This window comes from Electrophorus electricus, chromosome 5, assembly GCF_013358815.1.
Source record: "Electrophorus electricus isolate fEleEle1 chromosome 5, fEleEle1.pri, whole genome shotgun sequence".
Lineage (NCBI taxonomy): Eukaryota > Metazoa > Chordata > Actinopteri > Gymnotiformes > Gymnotidae > Electrophorus > Electrophorus electricus.
In genome coordinates this window covers 22,228,053-22,250,056 of record NC_049539.1, presented here as the reverse complement: position 1 = coordinate 22,250,056, position 22,004 = coordinate 22,228,053, and the positions used below count along the sequence as shown (strand labels likewise).

At 39.8% G+C, this 22,004-nt stretch overlaps 1 protein-coding gene across 1 annotated transcript in view; it reads left to right on the top strand.

Annotated features, from left to right (window-relative positions):
* Positions 1-4,995: 4,995 nt before the first annotated feature.
* Positions 4,996-22,004, top strand: part of LOC113577837 (NACHT, LRR and PYD domains-containing protein 3-like) — a 41,145-nt gene continuing 24,136 nt past the window's right edge. The window contains exons 1-7 of the mRNA XM_035526159.1: positions 4,996-5,017; positions 9,144-9,243; positions 9,357-9,464; positions 14,121-16,079; positions 18,091-18,264; positions 18,738-18,911; positions 20,591-20,764. Of these exons, the coding sequence (XP_035382052.1) occupies positions 9,197-9,243; positions 9,357-9,464; positions 14,121-16,079; positions 18,091-18,264; positions 18,738-18,911; positions 20,591-20,764 (2,636 nt within the window). The 5' untranslated portion in view covers positions 4,996-5,017; positions 9,144-9,196. The remainder of the gene's footprint in view (positions 5,018-9,143; positions 9,244-9,356; positions 9,465-14,120; positions 16,080-18,090; positions 18,265-18,737; positions 18,912-20,590; positions 20,765-22,004) is intronic.

Here is a 22,004-nt window from a genome sequence, read left to right as displayed (position 1 = left end):
AATTTAAAAAAAATATATGGCAGGAGGCTTGGCAGGATGCAAAGACGAGCCGTGTAAAAGACGACGACGTTAATTGAAAGACACAACAAAGACAATGTAGCCCTTAGGCTAACCTGAGGTCAAACACCAACAACATCCACACTTAAACAAGAGACTTATATACACTATATTGTTATAACGACACAAAATGAGAAACAGGTGTAAAACACACGGAGGGCGTGGCACACACACGGAGACGATTGGGAGGAGGGGCCATACCGGGACACCAAGAAAATGTTTCCACCTCAACTAAGTATTTATTCCCCAAATAAACGTAATTGTATTTGGCGCCTGTTGTTTACATGAACTTTGAGTTACACTTATACTGTTCATTTTGCAAAATTATGCAAAATTATGTAGATACATTTAACCTGTCAATAATTAATTTTTTAAAAATAAATAAAAAAATTATACATCTAATCTGTCAATAACCACCAACAACCCACCATCACTCTGGTAATCTACCTCTTTATTTGATTTATTCATCCTCAGGTTTTAACTAACAAGCAGCAACTTTGGATCAAAGTACAAACTTTTGAAACGATAAAAATATTCTGAATTATTACAGGCCTTCATTTGATGATATTTTCATAAACGTTTTCAAATCTACTAATGCATTAGATAATCTATGTTCATTTGCCCTACCTTCACGATTAATCTGTTCATAGGTTAGACTATCTGACCCCAATCACTTCTGCCTGAAATCCTGCTTCAACTATTCAGAATCCAAAAACATCAAAAGCTTTCCATTCAAACCCAACAAAAGTGCATGTCACTATGATAGCGCACATATTTAACAGCCATAAGAAGCAGCGCTAGAGATCATGTTGGTATACCAAACATTACATTAAACGCCTTCCTCGTCCTGCCTCCCACTAATCAAAGTGAAAGTACCTGCTTGTTTTGGACTGCGCATGTGCAGAACACCACGTTATATTACACTACCTTTGTACAGCAGTACCTCACTGGAACTTTACAATTTACAGCACTGACCACATCTGCAGAATACGTGGTTAAACCAATTGCAGATATAGAATACTCACTGCATTACTGGGTTGACTGCCAGGAAATGCATGTTCATTATTTCAAATCAAACATACAAACATTACATAGATGTGCTTGTTTGAAAATTACAGCCTGATATAGTCAACGGAAAAACTTTCACTTTTTAACCATCTTCTGTTTATATATAAATGCAGAGTTCTTAGCATTAAACATATTAACAAAACAATTGGGTATAATAATTGGTCTATGCAGTGTCTTCGTTTATGTAATCGGTCAACGTAATTATTATAGGTTTCTATGCGTAATTATTTATGTAATGACTCTGTATATTGTTGCCTCTATAGCCAGTAATGCCACACTAAAGTACTACATCAGAGTAAGTAGACACAACACTTGAAAAGACACGGTGGTTGGCTTTTCTTCAGTTTCCATTATTCTCCAAAGGCACAGTAACCACCCCCATTGTCATCTAGAAAGCAGAACTAAAGCCACAGATGCAGCACATTTCATCAGGACCTTCACTGAGAATGACCTCAACAGCAGTAAACAATGTGGCAAAGGAAACAAAGTAATACAGCAGGACTTTGATTGTACCAACAGGTTGTTAAATATCATGGGATGAGAAGGCCATCTACAGTGGACATGTGAAGAGAACATGTAGAACATTTCACCAACAATTCTCTCATCTCTGACTGGGTGCCACTATTCCACACTGAAATAAAATATAAAAGAAATGTTTCAGTAACTATACACTTATTAATTATCATGGACAGTCCTCAATACACCTGCCTGTAAATCTTTTACCGGTCATCTCAGTAGCTTTGCCAGATCTTAATTACAATATACTATACTTGGAAACAAAGATAAGACAACAATGGTAAAACATTCAGTGACTGGAAGTTCATCGTAATGAGTTGCTGGCTGGTCACATGACCCAAAAAGTTGGGCTTTTTGTTTTGTTTGTTTAATAAACATCCTGCTGTGACACAGCGTACAGGTGATGGAACCAATCCTACCAAAAAAGCCAGACTTACAGAATGTGTGTGTGTGTGTGTGTGTGTGTGTGTGTGTGTGTACAAGTTGAAACCTGAGAGATAATCGCACCTTTTCTAAATTTATTTCTACTCCATAAAAAAGGTTTTTCTTTTTCACAGACCAAGGTGTGACATTCCCATCAATGGATGTTACAAAGGCACTTTTCATCATTTTAAGAAAGTAATGTTAAAGTATATAGTGAAGTATATAATGAAAATATAAAACAGCAGATTATAATAAATACTCACCTTTTATTGGAGGCAAAGTTATGTTCTTTCCTACAACACCAGACTTATAAGCAACCAAAAATCACACAGAGAGAAACATAAAGAAAATTAAATCTTGCAATTTGATTAACACATGAGGTTACCTGAGAGTATCCTGAACATGACTGTGCTCAGGCAGGTTAAAGTCTTACCTTCTACGGTGACTCTAAAGGTGAATACAGTCTTCTTATTCCTGATGTCCCATATGATGTAAATGCCACTGTCAGACTCTTTCAGCTCCTTCAGCTTCAGACTGGAACTGAATGACACTCTCTGCTCATACACTGAACACACTGACACACTGAATTTCACAACCTATGACCTCACATAAACTGACTGCGTTTGGACTGGCATCACTAGTCCTGTTAATAAACATCTCCACTGGCTCTGAGATGGGAGCATCCAGTATAAGAGATTCTCCAGAGGTAAACTGCATGGAAACCTCAGGAGCTACAAGGGGACACACACACACACACACACACACACACACACACACACACACACACAGATGGACTCACCTTATTTTTTTATTCTCCAATTGCAAATGTTTAGTAGGTTAAATAAAGGAGGACACTTACCCTCCATCCGTAGACTCACATCACACATGTCTACACCAACACACTCACAGGTGTACCAGGTCCTCTTAGTGTAATCAGCATCAGTGATGGTGAGGGAGAGGTTTCCCTTCAGGTACTGATCATGTGACATGTGAAATCCCTCCTTTGATTGGTAGGATGTCTGGTCACACTGAGCCAGAATGTCAAGTTGTTTATGGAACTCAGTCCATGTGACCAGACCAGAACACGTCTGAGTGCAGGGGAGAGTAGATCATCATGACGATTCACCTTTAGTGAGCTGAGAGATGATGCAGAATGAAGAACTGGAGAAGAGGAGAAGACGGAGGATGCAGAATTCTGTGTTACACAGCACACACTCAACCCACTCAACACATTCAACAGCATACACTCAACACACTCAACAGCACACATTCAACACACTCAACACAACAGCACACACTCAGCACATTCAACAGTACACATTCAACACACTCAACACATTCAACAGTACACACTCAACACATTCATCAGCACAGGGGAGAGTAGATCATCATGACCATTCACCTTTAGTGAGCTGAGAGATGATGCAGAATGAAGAACTGGAGAAGAGGAGAAGACGGATGAAGAACTCTCTGTTACACAGCACACACTCAACACATTCAACAGCACAAATTCAACAGCACAATGAGGTGAACTTAATCAGTTTTCCAGAGACTGTCAGCGAGGCAGGTAAGAGGCTTGATCCCTAGCAGGAGTGGGCATGTCGCTCCTGCTTGCTGGCCAACCAGCCGTGACAGTATGATTATGTGGGATTTTTTTTGTGTGGGAAATTTTAGCTTTAAGAAAGAAATAAGATAAGAGTTGGTTTGTTATACAAGTTTTTTTCCTCTTCTCTATTCTATTGGTATGTCATCTTGAATAATTAATAATTATGTCATATGCAGATTTATGACATCCAAGTAGTCATTAATTACAGCCTTTAGTGAGGCTGGGAGTCATCTCAATGGAATCTGGTTGTGGTCTGCTATAAAGGACCCCTAGATAGCTCACTAGGAGATTGCTCACTTAATATTTTAATACAGTTTTCATATAATGAGGAACTTGTTTGGTTCCTTCTTCTAATGGAAGAGCTCTGCAGTGATCCAGCTGTTATTTATTCTTACTGTTGTCTTGTATCTTTATCTCCTCTGCAGGGCATTTAAATCAATGCTAATACACATTTACTGCTATTCTACTACTAGACTGTGTTCTATGTGTTCTGTGTTCTATGTGTTCTGTGTGTTCTGTGTGTTCTGTTCTATGAATTCTGTGTTCTGTGTTTAATATACAAATAATCTGCTTATTTAGAACTCATATATTTGTCTTAATGTAGAGTATTATGTATTAATGTTATATGGAGTTATCTAATGTGATTATATCTAATGTGATTGTGTCTAAAGTAATTTAAATAAGCAGTTTGCTTCTCTGAAAAATTACACACCAACAGTAAAAAAAAACAAATTATTAGTTGTGATGTTTCATGAATTTAAAGTATATTCATAGTATATTTTTGTTAATAATGCAGTGTTGTTGTTATTATTATTATTAAAGTACATCTTGTAGTTTTCTGATGTACAAAATAAAATACATGTAACCAAATAAATTCTTTTTCACAATACTTAAATAAATACTCACACACACACACACACACACACACACACACACACACACACACACACACACACTCCCAACATTCAGCCATTAAGAAGATTTAATATTTGTCATATGCACAACATGCCATGGACGTCCACACACTTACATGCTTATTGTGAGGCTGATTATCTGTCTAAATTACAATCATCTTTAAGTTAGATCTACAAACAAAGCGGTATGTGAAGTTCCGAAGTGTTTCAACGTACCGACATAGTGGAGATTTACTCTCTTACGTGGCTGTACTAAAATTGATGGAAAGCAAAATGTTGGCTGCTAAATAACATGACTGATCAGAAATCGGTTGTGTAATTGGTTTTAGTTGAAAATGATTGACAAGTGCTCCACCCTCTACTTACCCGCTGGTGTTCCTGTAGTCTCACCTGTTGTCATTATTGAAAGTTTGGCGGATTGGAGATACGCGCGTTTAAAATATTTCACGGTAAGTTCATTCTGTTTGTTAAAATGCGATGTCGGTGCAGTTTAAGCAACGTGTTTTGTAAGTACATCGTTGTGTGTTTAAATCGTAGGTTCACCCAATAGTCGAATGAAATGTAAAGATTAAAGTCCTGGTGAACTTACGCAACTAAAATGGCGGACACCCAGCATGATCACACAGTTATATTTAAAATAATAACTTAACGGGGTCAGATATACGTGCTCAGTTATTGTAAATCAGGATTTTAAGTCGTAGTTAGTCATTGATCTTTCCAAATGGTCCCAGTTAAAACTCCTCTGGACTAAAGTAAAGCCGTAACGTTGCTGTTGTGATGTGTGTTTTTTACAGTTAGTTTCTGTTCAGTTTCAGTCATTTTGTAGTGTTGTCCACATTCTCAGTGAACAGTTCAGATTCCCTGTATAGTTCATTAGCTGTAGTGTTACCTGTAGTTAGGATGGGACGGTCGACACTAACGTTTCTACGCTTGTTTCGAGTTTCTGAAGCGCAGCGTTTTGAAACGCTGATCCGAAGTGTGGCTCAAAACGGCCATGTCACGTGACCACAGGTGACCTAAGCTTGTGTTTCTACAGGTGTTATACAGTACCTGCTGCTCCTGGCTTTGACTGACAGTGTCTGAAACAAACAAACACACAACCCTACAGAGTACATGTGAACCCACACACAACCCTACAGAGTACATGTGAACCCACACACAACCCTACAGAGTACATGTGAACCCACACACAACCCTACAGAGCACATGTAAACCCACAAAGCCCATGAGGTTATTTATCCCAGTAAACATACTGGCCTTTTGTTAATAGATTATCTTTCACATATTAAACATGAAACTGAAATACCAATAATTTGAAATGCCTTACAGAACATAACAGAAAACAAACATTTACTGAAAAACTATTTGAAAACTGTTGTTTGGTGATTTCTCTGAAATATTAATTGATCATATGTATTGGTAACCTGGCATATCCCACCAGAATAATATCTAGGCTAATTAGTTGGGACTGTTGTTTCACAGAATAGCACTATCAAGATTTGATTAAAGTGGCCAGTAGCTGTCACCATGGAGATGAGTGTCAGATTGTTTCTGTTGAAAAGGCCCAGAAATGATGGAAGATTTATAATGTGAATTCATATTAAATGAATATTAAATGTTTTTCCTTTATAATTCAATTATCTAGTCAAACTCTGTGTTATTGGCTAAAGATATCAGTTATATTGTTGCATGCATTCAGGCATCATTTCTTGCAGGAAGCAGATGGTGTTTAGTATTACCCACACAGCAAAACTCTGCTTGTGTTACTGTGAGTTCATATTGGGTTTTTTTGTGATGAAAAAACAATTTTAGTTGATGTTTACAGTTACTAACGAGTAGACAAACTACTCCATGAGCTCTCTGTATAGGTTTAGTTTCATGTTTTAGCATTTACCACATTTCTCCTCTGGTAATACTTTGTTTCATATCAGCTGGGAGATGTACTTCCTTTGTGTATCAGTCCTTGAGTTTGGGAGGTTTAATCAGTAGTTTAAATGTTAGTTGTGTCAGTGCATTTCTTGGTTTATCAAGTCACTGAGTCAGTTCTAGAGATTTGCCGCTAGATGGCACCCAAGCACCAGTTACTGTATATTGATCTCACTATAGACATTACGGTCGACTGTAAAAGGCTTTTCTGTGTATTGTGCAGGTTGTCATTTACAAGCAGCATTGACATTTAAAGTAATATCTGTATTTGTGCTTGATCTCTTAGCATTATTACCCTATTCCCTACTTCAGTTCTGTAACATCAAAACCCATACCTGTTATTACACCTTTGAACTCAGTATGGCTTTAAGTGTTCTGGCCAACACACCAGGTTGAACACAGTTATAAAGCCAACTAGTGCCAGTCATCCCAGTCCCCTACAGTAGTCTTTACTACACTTTTGAGACGTTGAAACTATTTTCAACACAACTGCTTCAAACATCTCAGTGTTTCGCAAAGCCTCACTTTTCCCACCACCACCTATAGTGTACTGTAAATGTAGTGAACTACTGATGTACACTGATTAAGGACAAAGATACCACCACCACCTATAGTGTACTGTAAATGTAGAGAACTACTGATGTACACTGATTAAGGACAAAGATACCACCATCTATAGTGTACTGTAAATGTAGTGAACTACTGATGTACACTGATTAAGGACAAGGATACCGCCACTTATAGAGTACTGTAAATGTAGTGAACAACTGATGTCTGTTATATGCCCTTAATCAATGTACATGTTGTCAGGTTCAGTATCACTATTTCAGCTGTACCCAAATGTAACAGTGACAGAATGTTAATGCAACAAGTAACAGAATAAACAAATCTTGTGCTGAAGAAATAAGCATTACTCTGTAGTTTTTGATTGACAAAATGGTAACATGGACATAGCTATAGAGCTGTGTATTAATAAAGTCACAGCATAACACAACTGAAACTATCAATCATCACTATAGTGTCTTACTTCAATGCAACTGCACCACTTTATGTTCCAGATAATTTGCATGATGAAATGTCATAGTGATATATTTCACAGACTAGCGTTGATGGATTCTGTCCGTCATCTCGCTAACGTGTACCCTGTGTAGTGTTCTGTCTTGCTCAGGACCCAACAGTGGCAACGGTGGGGCTTGAACCAGCAACTTTCCAAATATAAGTCAAGTTCCTTAACCACTGAGCCTGGTTTTATATTTGACTCGTTGTCTCTGGTGTGAGAGTGTGTGTGTCAGAAATTATGCGGTTGGTCCTCTTCCCGTCATGCACAGATTAACACACCATATGTATCACTAGTATAAATACATGTCTTCTCTATAGATTAATGTGCCGTATGCAGTGAAAAGCTTTGAATCAAGTAAATTTAAGTTGAGAACTCAGTGTAAATATGATGAAATTACACTTGAATTTCTTTGTCATTGGGTGTGTTACATACTGGTTGTGCTGGTTGCTAATTGGTGTTATTTGGTGCTTTGGCAGTTGACGGCCAGTGTGCACATATTTGGGGCCATTACGCGTCAGAATAACACTCCAACATAATGTGCACATATATACGGTCTGTTACGGTATCTGAGTGCTCAGAGTATCACTCCAGGGCCTGAGGGAACTTTGACGCATATATGAGAGCTTTATGTTCTCATCCACATGTATGTTTCATACAACTTTTTTATGTGTCTATATTTTTATATGTTCTTATTCTTCCACTTTTTATCTATTTTATGTAGTCTGTTTCAAATGGCAACAGACAGTCCTACAATATTTCACTACATGTAGTACTGTGTGTAACTTTTGTGACGAGTGAGACGCACAGACTCCCTCCACTTTGTGAAACATTTACTGACATTAAACATTTAAGACAAGGGCGGCACTCACACGTTACATTAACAGGGAACAAAAACACTCTTAACCACAACACTGGCTGCACAAACATGGATACGAACATGCCGCTAACAATGACCAACACTGAGATGCGCACTGGCGGGTTAAAGAGACGGACAAACTCAACGCTGAACCCGGGGAGGTGCGCATCATCACGGGGGCGTGGCCCCCTGCACCACGTGACTTACGGGGGCGGAGCAGTCCGTGAGAACAAATATCACAGACACAGTGAAGGTCTCCACAGGGCTTTGGGAATTAAGAACCAGCACTGAAAACCTTTACAAAATCGCTCACCAAATGGGAACTGTATAATATTAATGCATTAATACATTTGAAAGCATCCAGACTTCAGTTCCCACTGTGTGGAAACATTACATCTCCTGTGGGAAGCATTCTGGGAAAGTTGATTACTTATTATGGGGATTTGCTATTTAATTTCTTTAAAATAGAAAAACATACAAGTGATGGTGCACAGCTTTTTGTGTGTTTAAAGGGAATTTTAAATATATTCAGTATAACATTATTTAGGTATTTAGTGGAATATGTAACTGAATCCAGTAGTGTGTTCAGTGTTCTGCTGTCATCACTATTTCAGTTGTCCACCTACCTTGTTAATATCAGTGTGTACTTCATTTTTAATATGTTGTCAATTTTGTCAGGAATTTATTCAGTGTGATTCACTCTGTGTGTATGAACAGGAAGCAGAGAGCAGCATCTCCAGTGTCCAGTGGTGTATGTGTGATTCTCCATAATGGGGAATTATAACTCCAGCAGTAGAGGAGGAACCTCTGATCCAAAGTGAGGAGCTTTCCATCAGCACTTAATCTGAGAAAACAGGAAGAGGGAATATTCAGGATAAATGGGATGTAGTGAAGGATGTAATTACTCAAAAGTTTCCTCATCTTCATCAGGGTAAAGAGAGCAGAGTCTCCAGCACCCAGCTGTGTGTCTCTGAAGAGTGACGTGTCCATGGATCTTCCTCGTAACTTCAACAGTGGACCTGTGCCGTCTGACCCAAAGTGAGTGACACATCACACACTCAGATTCTTTCATTATTGTAGGTGTGGAAGGGTGGAGGGTACCGTTCTGTCAGTAATGTAAGGTCTACTCCATGTTTACAATTCTAAGCTCATTTGTAAGGTGTGTTACTGATGATCACTGAGTGATGATGACAGTCAACAATTCCAGTTATACAGCTCCTCCTTTTAATGACAACATGTATGACATAGTGGGGGAAATAAGAGTTAAGCTCTCTGAGAATGAGTTCTCATTAAGTGATATGTGTACTTTTTAAATACCTTAATAACTAATAGGGAAACAGACCACAGTGAGGTTTTATTTTTAGAACCTGGTTCAAAGTGACCAGTCCTTCAGGTTCGATCTCCTCCAAGTTCCCCCCAGCCCTCTGTCCTCTGTAGCCGGATCAATCCGGGGAAGTCGAGACACTGACACCAAGGTAGTGAATCAAGAGAGTTCCACTTTATTGAGGAAAGCACAGAGTATATATGTGTCCTGTATCTACTATCTAAATCTGCAGGATGACGGGGGGGGAAAAGCGAGGCATGATCTAAGGGCCTACGTAGAAAGGAAAGAGACAAGGTTAGTAAAGATGTTCTATGCATGAACGAGCCACGAGCTGTTCCCGTGCTAGCCATGAGCTACTCCTGTGCTTAGAGAGAGAGAGAGAGAGAGAGAGAGAGAGAGAGAGAGAAAGGGAGCGGTAAAGGAGACAAGAAGAGGGAGCGGATGACCTCGGGTGACCAGCTCACGGTCAAGCTGCCATGTCATGGCTGATGGGCAGAGACCTTGCATTAGGTGCCTGAAGACAGAAAGGCTCCAGTGTCTAACATTCCTAAGAGTTATTAAACACTCAGCTGGGGTTGTATAATCTGCACTCTACAGTACTCACCAGAGGAGGGTGAGGTGTTATTAAACACTCAGCTGGGGTTGTATAATCTGTACTCTACAGTACACACCTGTAACTTTTGAACACACACACAAGGAAGAGGATCCAATTGCAAGTGGTTTTAATAGTGAAATCAAACCGATCCGTGGGGGTCAGACAGGTGTTCGCGGTCAGGTTGTTCCGAGGTCAATAACACGGGGCAGAGTCTGGGGGGTGTCCAGGTGCCAGGAGGGAGACCGAGGTGTGAAAAACGGGCAGAAGTCGGGAAACCAGGAAGACAAACAAGATTCTAGAACACTCGGCACGCACCGAGTAGGAATTGTTCATGACGTGAACACAGGGGAGGGATGCTGATAAAGGGGCAGTAATGAGGAGAATGAGGATCAGGTGTGTGCTAGAACTCTGGTGAATCAGATCAGGGGTGTGTGCAAATACGCATGGCAGTGCAGGGCTAAGTGTGGTTACTGGGGTTCATAACAGCAGAGGAGGGTGAGGTGTTACTAAACACTCAGCTGGGGTTGTGTAACCTGCACTCTACTGTACACACCAGAGGAGCCTCATGAGATTTTATTGGCATGGAGACCTGCATAAACTTTACAACAGTTCTGTTAGTAAAGTACCTATAAATGTACAGATGGAAAACTGGTTTACAAAGATACATCATCTAGAGATGAGAGTGATGAGTGAAGTGAGTCGTACAGGTAGTCTCTCTCTGTCTGATCTCTTAGTGTCTGGTGTGTGTGTGGTGTGTAGTACAGGTAGTCTCTCTCTGTCTGATCTTTTAGTGTCTGGTGTGTAGTACAGGTAGTCTCTCTCTGTCTGCTCACTGACTATAAGACAATAAACATCATCTCAATAAGAGAGACACTGACTGTAAGGCAACTGAAGGAATAGCATTGCTTTAGTCTTGTAAACACCTACTGTTAATACCTCTATATCACCACTAAATGTCATCTTATACCTTCCCAGAGTTACATGTCTAATACTGTTAATACCTCTAAATCACCACTAAATGTCATCTTATACCTACCCAGAGTTACATGTCTAATACTGTTAATACCTCTAAATCACCACTAAATGTCATCTTATACCTACCCAGAGTTACATGTCTAATACTGTTAATACCTCTATATCACCACTAAATGTCATCTTATACCTACCCAGAGTTACATGTCTAATACTGTTAATACCTCTATATCACCACTAAATGTCATCTTATACCTACCCAGAGTTACATGTCTAATACTGTTAATACCTCTATATCACCACTAAATGTCATCTTATACCCACCCAGAGTTACATGTCTAATACTGTTAATACCTCTATATCACCACTAAATGTCATCTTATACCACTCAGAGTTACATGGCTAATACTGTTAATACCTCTATATCACCACTAAATGTCATCTTATACCACCCAGAGTTACATGTCTTCTCACCTTGAGGAATCTTCATCTATCTCAGTGGGTGCCAGTGGAGAGGTTTCTGCAGATTCATGTGTCTCTATTTTGTCTGGCTGAGAACAGAACGTGTTTCTTTGGAAATGTGCTTGTGAATGGATAGCTATCAGGGAATGCGCTCCTCCCACAGGTCACGTGGTTTGGCCCGCCGTGTGCAGTGGGAGGGTCTTGTTTGTTTATCGTGTTTGTAACCACGCCTGCAAACACCTGCACCTGGTTTAGTCTCGTTATGTCTGTGTATTTAAACCCAGACTGGTGTGTGCAGGATTATCAGTCATTGTTCATGGTTTGTCTTTGTTTATGGTCATGTTGTTGAAGTACTTGTTCACCGCGTTAATGTTAAACGTGTTCATGTCTGTTTTCACTATGTTCGTGTTCGATGACGTTAAATGTGAGTGCCGTAGTCTTCCGTCTTTATCAATAAATGTCTGTCTACGTCGACGGAGTCTGTGTGTCCTGCGACATTCAGATCGTTACAATAACATAACGCAGACTGGCTTCTCTAGGCTGTCTGTCCCTGGACTACTTTCCTAAGAGAGGATAAAAATGGATGTATTTTCTGATCAAATTCTAATACTAAATCATACTGTAACGTTGCTGCTGGCCCGAATGCTGATGGGCGTGGAGCAGGACGCACAGACTCCCTCGACAGAGTGAAACATTTATTAACATAAAACACGAACAACAATGGTGGCACTCACACAACATTAGGGACAGACATAACAGTACATTTAATTAGACACGGGTTACACAACATTGAACAATGGACATACACACGTTTAAACAGACTTCAGCAAATAATGACCAACACAATGCAAACACTAGCAGAGGTTTAAATAGACACATGACGGTAACCCGTGTAGGTGCGTGCAATCAAAAATTGCTTGGTTACAATTGACGGTGAACACCCCTGCACGGAGCAGGCCGTACCACGTGACTCGTGGGGGGGAACGTCCCGTGACGTACACATTACTTGATCAGTCCATAAATATAAAATTATATATTCTAATTTTTCCTGGAAGAGCTTGAAGCAGTGTGAAAAGTCTAACACTGTATACAACCAACCAGGGTGCCTGGATGTGTTTTAATGTTCCTTGTATGTGTGTAAAATGAGTTAAAATCGCATGCAGGGAAGATAACATGCACTGTTATCCTGAACTACCCTCAGAAACCAGCAGTGCATCTGTTAAGATATCAAGAGGTTTGGTATTTCACCAGTTTGATTGTTCCTGCAAACCTGCCAAATAGCATTAATCTCATACGACAGTGTAAGTTCTAGTTAAATTATTTAACCAGTCTCATAAAATGGTTGAAATTTTTATGTAACATTAAATTTAATCATCAGCATTAGCTGTTGACATTTAATAACAGTAAAGATCCAGTTACTTATTACTTATTACTCCAGGTGAGACAGTGCAGTAGATGTAGTGCTACTAGACTCTGACTGACCCCAGGTGAGACAGTGCTGTAGATGTAGTGCTACTAGAGTCTGACTATCCCCAGGTGGGGCAGTGCTGTAGATGTAGTGCTACTAGGTTCTGTCTATAATCATTTTTGATTTTTAGTGAATGCTGTTAAGCAGCAGTTTTGGGGTTTCTAGTGACATGCTCACTTTTGCCCTTAAATATGTCCCTCTAAAGAGTTTTTGAGGTAATTAGTAAACTGTACTCTTATCTGTATGTGTGTGTATATATAGTCTCCTCATTGACGTCATGTATGTATGTGTATAGTGACTCATCTCTGATGTGTGTGTGTGTGTGTGTGTGTGTGTGTGTGTGTGGTCTCATTACATGTCTGTATATATAGAGTTTCATTACTGATTGTGTGTATAGTATCATTAATTTGCATGTTTGCATATGTATAGTATTGTTACTCTCCTATCTATCCATCTATCTAGCTAGCTAGCTACATTTCAGACTCTTGCTAATGTTTTCTATAGTCTTTAACATTGTTCCATCATTTCTGACTTTCTTCTTGTTTTGCTTGTTCTAACAGTGTTTGTTTTTGTCATATGACCCCGTGTGTATTATGACCCATTTTTCCTGTCATTAGGAATGTCCTTATAATGTCAGTTACATCCTACTAACCTCTAGCCCCGCCCACCTCTGACTCCTGAGTGTTACTGTACAGTGTAAATCTCACGGTGTATCTCCCACTCTACTGTGTATCAGTCTGTTCCTCACTAATGCCCAGTTCTCCATCACTATCCAAGTTCATTTATTTCAGCACACAAGTCTGTTAATGTTTTCATTAGTACTTTATTATACAGTAGTTTCATTACTGCCATTATGACTGTATGTGTCTACAGAAGAACTCATCCTGTTCTACATCCACACAAAGACAAGGAAGAGTCCATACAGCAGGACTCTCGCACACCAGTGGATAATGTCCTACACAGAGTCTTACACACACACAAAACCAGCATGAAGAACAAGTATGAGAGTTTATTTGAGGGAACCAAATCACAAGAGAATAAAACCCTCCTGAACAGGGTTTACACACAACTCTACATCTTAGAGGGAGAGAGTGAAGGAGTAAATGAAGAACATGAGGTTTTACAGATGGAGAAAACACCCAGGAAACAGCTGGTACAAGACACACCAATCTACTGCTCAGACATCTTTAAACCTGTACAAGGTCCTGAAGGAGACATGAAGGAAGAGAAGATCAGAGCTGTGATGGCTGAAGGTGTCAGACACACAGAACCAAAAGAAGATAAAGACCCGGAAGTGCCAAAGCTCAGAACTGTTCTGACTAAAGGCATTGCAGGCATTGGGAAAACTGTCTCAGTGCAGAAGTTCGTTGTGGACTGGGCAGAGGGAAAAGCCAATCAGGATGTAGATTTCATGTTTGTGCTTCCATTCCGGGAGTTGAACCTGGTTAAAGATAATCAGTACAGTCTGCATAGACTCCTGTGTGACTTCCACCCTGAGATCAAAGACCTGGACCCAAAGATATATGATATGTACAAAGTTGTGTTCATCTTTGATGGCCTGGATGAAAGCAGATTTGAACTGAATGTTTCCCAGTGTAATAAAGTCTCTGACATAAGCATGACATCATCAGTAGGTGCGCTGATGTCAAACCTCATCAAAGGAGAGCTGCTTCCCTCTGTTCTCATCTGGATAACCTCCCGACCAGCAGCAGCCAATCAACTCCCTTCTCAGTACATCAACCGTGTGACAGAAATTCAGGGATTCACGGACCTACAGAAGGAGGAGTACTTCAGGAAGAGAATCAGTGACCAAGACCAAGCTGAGAAAATCATCTCACACATAAAGACAGCAAAGAGCCTCCACATCATGTGTCACATACCAGTCTTCTGTTGGATCTCAGCCACTGTGCTTCAGAAAATACTAAAACAAACTAATACAGAAATCCCTAAAACTCTGACTGAGATGTACATACAGTTCCTGCACACTCAGATCAACAGGAAGAATGAGAAGTATGAGGGGGAAAAGGAAAGAGATCAAAAGAAACATCTGGAATCCAACATGTCCATGATTCTGAAACTGGCTGAACTGGCTTTCAAACAGCTGATGAAGGGAAACGTGATGTTCTATGAAGAAGACCTGAGAGAGTGTGGCATTAGTGTCACTGAGGCCTCCGTGTACTCTGGGATCTGCACTGAGATCTTTAGGGAGGAATCTGTGCTGTACCAGAGGAAGATCTACTGCTTGGTACATCTGAGCTTTCAGGAGTTCCTGGCTGCTCTCTATGTGTTTCACTGTTTTATCAACAATAAAAGGAGGGCGCTGCAGGCTTTTAATTTACAGCCCTGGTTTTGGTCTAAGAATGTTCCTCTCAGTGACCTGCTGAAGGCAGCAGTGTGTAAAGCCTTAGAGAGTCAGAATGGACACCTGGACCTTTTCCTCCGTTTCTTGCTGGGCATCTCGCTGGAGTCCAATCAGAGTCTCCTACAAGGCCTACTGACACACACACACAGCAGCCCAGAGAGCATCTTGGGCACAGTCCAGCACATCAAAGGCAAAATACAAACAGAGGACCTCCCCACTGAGAGATCCATCAGCCTGTTCCTCTGTCTGTCTGAAATGAAGGACCAGTCTCTCCTCAGAGAGATTCAGGAGTATATACAATCAGAGAAACACTCAGCACAGAAGCTCTCTCCTGGACAGTGTTCAATACTGGCTTACATGCTTCTGACCGCAGAGGAGGTGCTGGAGGAGTTGGACTTGGAGAAATACAACACATCACAGGAGGGTTACAGGAGGCTGATCCCAGCTGCTGCAAACTGCAGGAAGGCTCTGTGAGTGTTTAACTATTATTTATTCAATAATGTATATTAGAAATTGAGTACTGATGGCTAAATGTTTCATTCACCCTCACAAGGAAGATGCCACACAGCTTTAGAGTTGATACACTGGATCATTTATTTGGGGTCCCTCCATATTGTCCAGTATTCCCTCAACTCACACACACCACAACACACCACTAGGTGGTGTACAACCAGCAAAAACATTTAATATATTTCAATATGAAAATACCAGTTCCTAATGAGTGTTAATGGGGGTATCTGACTCAGAATTAAAACTAGTCTTAATGAGTGTTAATGGGGGTATGTGACTGTGAATTAAAACTAGGCTTAATGAGTGTTAGTGGGAGGTATGTGATTATGAATGTACAGTCAGGGTTATGATTCAGTTAGGTTCACTTTGCTAGGATTACTGACTGCTACTGACTTCAGTTTATCACACCAAACTTTAGGCACTTTACTATACTATTAAGTGGAGTCTTTAATGAAGCTAATTACACCCACTGTAATCTATAGCTACAAAAGTTAAACACAGGATGTTCTCTCTCGGCTCTTTCTACAATACCTGCCTTACCCTGTGTACGTATGTGGATGACACAGTGTATTGTAGTTAAAGATATAGAAGTCGTAGACATGGAAAGGGAGATCACAAGGTTTCCAGAGAAACCAGATTTAGGTCAGAGGTCCTTCATCAGCTGTGCAAGCAAATAGCCTGTTTACACCTTAAATTAAGGTGTTTCATTTCCAGATTGTACCAGAATTCACTTTGGCTGGATTCTGTTTACACTTTTCACTAAAATGTGTCCTCAGAGTGACCAGATGTGCTTCGATCTTATTTTAATATTTTAAAAGCACACCAATCTACACATCCTTTCTGTTTTGCTTCCTGAAACCTACATGGTAAACAAGATTCCTTGCAGACTATTACCAGTGTATTATACAATCTCAGATATGGGCAGAAACTGTCTACAACTGGCAACGAGGTGTCCAGCTGTAGCCCTACAGACAGATCAGACCCCTGAGAGGATCAGCCCTGTGATGGGCAGAAGTGTTTACTAAGCAAGAAAAGTTCATGAAAAAGCATGTATATCTAAAAAAACAATTAAGCAGCTGACTTTTGTGTTAATACTACTAAACCACATAAATGGACTTATGAGAATTACCTAACTAGCTGCTGATGTTACCACTAACTGAAACAGGATGTTGTGATTAATGTTCACCATAAGCTAGGCTAGATAATTTACAACTTGGTGAATTGTCAGTTAAGTGATTCAGTCCCGTCTGCCTCAGTGCAGGAGAAGCTTTGACTGGCAGCAGATGTAATTTCTGCAGTCAGCCAGCAGATGGGTTTCCACTTGAGTAGTTGTACGCAGATACAGAGATTTTCACTTGTATCAAATGCGATCAACATCCGTCTCTGACCACTTCTGACTGTGGTTTCAGTGATCAGTGTGTCTTGGCTGTTTATGACTTGCATTTCATGTGGTAGAGTGAAATCTGAATGTTATCTGATCACTAAATTCTGTCCCTATATCTTGGTTATCTCATAATTTTAGCTGTTACTTCATTTTTAATTCCTTGTAAGCAGTTACATCACTGTTCTAATCTTGTGTTGTGTAGTAATAATTTAATGACTTATCCAAGGTTTGTTGATTCATTAATTAATATTACAGCTCTAATTAATGTAAATCCTGAGTCTCTTTAACACACCTGCTCCAGACTCTTTCAGACATTGATTAGTTCTGTCTAGTTCTAGTTCTATGTAGCTGTCTTATACTGATTGTATTTATATACCATAAAGTGAATAGCAGGTAATAACAGGTATTAGATATTAATGTTGAAAATGTTCATTAACTGCAAGTCTTTTTATTCAGTATCTGCCACTAGTTTGGTTAGACTGACTTGCTTGTTTTCTTGTTTTCTTTCTCAAGCTGTTCAAACCAGTTCTGTGCAGTTTGATGTCTCACTCTGTTTTAAATGTGCTTTGTTTCCTCTGTATTTGCAGACTAGGTAACTGTAGGCTGGAGACAGATTCGTGTAAAACTGTATGTTCCACTTTGGCATCATCAAATTCCCCCCTGAGAGAACTGTGTATCAGTATCAGCACCCTGGAAGATGAAGGAGTGAAGCTGCTTTTTGATGGGCTGAAGAGTTCACATTGTAAACTGGAGATACTCAGGTGAGACACTGTAGACTGGGGATACTCAGGTGAGACACTAGACTGGGGATACTCAGGTGAGCACACTGTAAACTGGAGACGCTCAGGTGAGCACACTGTAAACTGGAGACGCTCAGGTGAGCACACTGTAAACTGGAGACGCTCAGGTGAGCACACTGTAAACTGGAGACGCTCAGGTGAGCACACTGTAGCCTGGGGAGGCTCAGGTGAGACACTGTAGCCTGGGGAGGCTCAGGTGAGACACTGTAGCCTGGAGACGCTCAGGTGAGCACACTGGAAATAATTTTTTTCTAAAAATCTTCCTCTTTGACTCTATTTTTATGACTTGATTGTTTAGTCTACAGATATGTAAATTCATGTTTAAAAATAGCAATTAATGAATAATTATTGTTAACAGAATGTTGTTTGTTATTTCTGTGTGCCTTGATTTCATGCTGTTTTAACACTGGGCTTTATTTTCTGTGTCTTTGCAGTCTTACAGACTGTAACCTCACAACAGACAGCAGTAAATGTCTGTCCTCTGTTCTGACATCAGCCAAGTCCTTCCTGAGAGAACTGCACCTCAGAAATTGTGACTTTCAGGATTCAGGAGTGGAGCAGCTCTCTGCTGCACTGAAGAGTTCACACTGTAAACTGGAGATGCTCAGGTGAGACACTGTAAACTGGAGATACTCAGGACATTTGTTTAACTTCATTTGATCTCATAACGTAATGGATCTTAATATGGTAAAGGAGATTTTCCCAAGGTGACAAGGGCATGATAATGTGTCAACACCTACCAGTTCACAGTCAAATGTGTGGACTCCATGAGTTCTATCAACACCTACCAGTTCAGAGTCAAATGTGTGGACTCCATGAGCTTCATCAACACCTACCAGTTCAGAGTCAAATGTGTGGACTCCATGAGCTTCATCAACACCTACCAGTTCAGAGTCAAATGTGTGGACTCCATGAGCTTTATCAACACCTCCCAGTTCAGAGTGTAGTTTGCCAAATAATAATCATCAGAGAAGACAAAACCACATTCATTAGTAAAGCTTAGGAGACTCATTGGGAGAAAAATACAGTATGGCTAAAGGCTTATATTAGTTTTCTTGTACATGGGTATTATTGCATGTAGTTTGTTATAGTTAACAATACATTAACACAACACACTGTTCTCTCATGAGTAGACTGAGATATCTAAGGCACTGATCTAGAGAAATACTTCATTATGTTAAATAATACAAATTAAAGTGTTGTAACAAAGTTACAATTATCAGTTACATGGCAGTTATCTTTATAGGTGCAGTTATACAAATGTAAAACAGTCTGGCTGTTATTAATAAACTGTACACTGAGTGCAGTGCAGGTGTTTGAATGGTGCTGTCTGATACAATTACACTGATACAATGATACTGTCTGATACAATTACACTGTCTGATGCAATTACACTAATACAATGATACTGTCTGATGCAATTACACTGATACAATGACACTGTCTGATGCAATTACACTGATACAATGACAGTCTTGTACAATTACACTGATACAATGATACGCTCCGATACAATTACATTGTCTAATGCATTGATACTGTCTGATATGTGTCTGTCTCCTGCAGAAGATCCCTTGTCCAGAATAAATGCTTCTGTGTCAGTAAATATGTCCAAAATATCTCTGCATCAGGTTAATTTACAAGAATATTGAAAAGGAGCAACTTTTATTTGACAACTGAATATGAAATGATGTATTCACAGTAAAACAGTTATATCCTTATGAAGTGACGTATTCACAGTAAAACAGTTATATCTTTATGAAGTGACGTATACACAGTAAAACAGTTATATCTTTGTGAAGTGACGTATTCACAGTAAAACAGTTATATCTTTGTGAAGTGACGTATACACAGTAAAACAGTTATATCTTTATGAAGTGACGTGTTCACAGTAAAACAGTTATATCTTTATGAAGTGACGTATTCACAGTAAAACAGTTATATCTTTATGAAGTGATGTATTTAGGTGATCGGGGCTTTTGGATCATTTTCTTGTGTTCAAGTGAGAAGCACCTCCCTTCCTTCATGAATTAATGTGCTACAGCTGCTCTGACACATTTTACTTTCACCAGATTCTGACAGTTTCTTCATAATCATTTGTTTCTAAAAATCTTCCTCTTTGACTCAATATTTTTATCACTTGATTGTTTAGTCTACAGATATGTTAATTCATGTAAAAATACCAATTAAGTGAATAATTATTGTTAACAGAATGTTGTTTGCTATTTCTGTGTGCCTTGATTTCATGCTGTTTTAACACTGGGCTTTATTTTCTGTGTCTTTGCAGTCTTACAGGCTGTAATCTCACAACAGACAGCAGTAAAAGTCTCTCCTCTGTTCTGACATCAGCCAAGTCCTTCCTGAGAGAACTGCACCTCACAACATGTGACTTTCAGGATTCAGGAGTGGAGCAGCTCTCTGCTGCACTGAAGAGTTCACACTGTAAACTGGAGATTCTCAGGTGGACTTTCTGTTAAGTCATTACTGAATTGAAAATTACGAAAAGATTGGATAGTGAAGTGTGATGGGATAGTGATGTATGATGGGATAGTGAAGCATGATGAGATAATGAAGTTGGCTGTGCCCTGGATGAATGTCTGTATTATCTCAATCTCAATAAAGGAGGCTCAAAATGCCATAGTGAATGAGATAATTTACATCAAATAGTAAAATAAGTTCACATTACACTATACTGTACACTATACATTATACTGGAAAAACAGACCCATCAGGAAAAGGGTTCAGTAGTTGTACCTGGTTTTACAGGAAGGAGGCGATATAGCAGTTCCCATAAATAAAGAGACTAGAATTGAAATGAGACACGAGAACAGGGCCGATGCTGCAGCCCCTTTCTTCTGCCCTCTGATTAAGTTACTAACCCCTAACCCCTAACCCCTACCCCTCTGATTGTTACTAACCCCTGTCAGGAATGGCCACCCTCCTGGCGCCCCTGTTGTCATGGTTTCCCTGTCGCCTGTTTTCCTGAACTCCCTGGTTCCTTTCCTTAGTTTCGTTTTCTCCGCCCCTCGTCTGTTCCTTTATTCCAGTCCGTGTTTTGGTTCTCCCTGTTCCCATGTTCACCTGAGTCTGTTCTGTGCCTGATTGTCTTGGTTATTTAAGCCCTGTGTTTTGTCCTCTAGTTGGTTGGTTATTTTGGTAAGTCACGTTCCTTCTGTCACATCTGTATTATGTTCCTGGTACTGTCGTCGCCATTGTGTTTCCATTTAGTCCGTTCGTATGTCATTTTACCCTCAGTGTTAACCCCGTGCCTCTGCTTATTTTGCTTTCATGTTTGTATTTCCCGTGTTAATAAACCACCCCCTGCACATGTATTCTGCCTCTCACCTGTTCCTATGGGAATTGTTACAACCCCTAACCTCTACCCCTCTGATTGTTACTAACCCTTAACCACTAACCCCTACCTCTCTGATTGTTACTAACCACTAACCCCTACTCCTTTGATTATGTTAGTAAAAAACATTATTGACTCTAACCCTAACCAGTATTATGAAAATGTTTTTAAGATCAACACAATGTACAGCAGGAATCCAATAATTGCACAGCAAACTACACTCATTTCATCTTCTTAAAAGCCACATTAACAACAAGTTTTTCAGGCTTCATGATCTAAATGCACTTTTGTCTTAATGCATTAAAAGATACCTCACTGAATGTAAAATTGTTGCCATTGCAGACTAGAA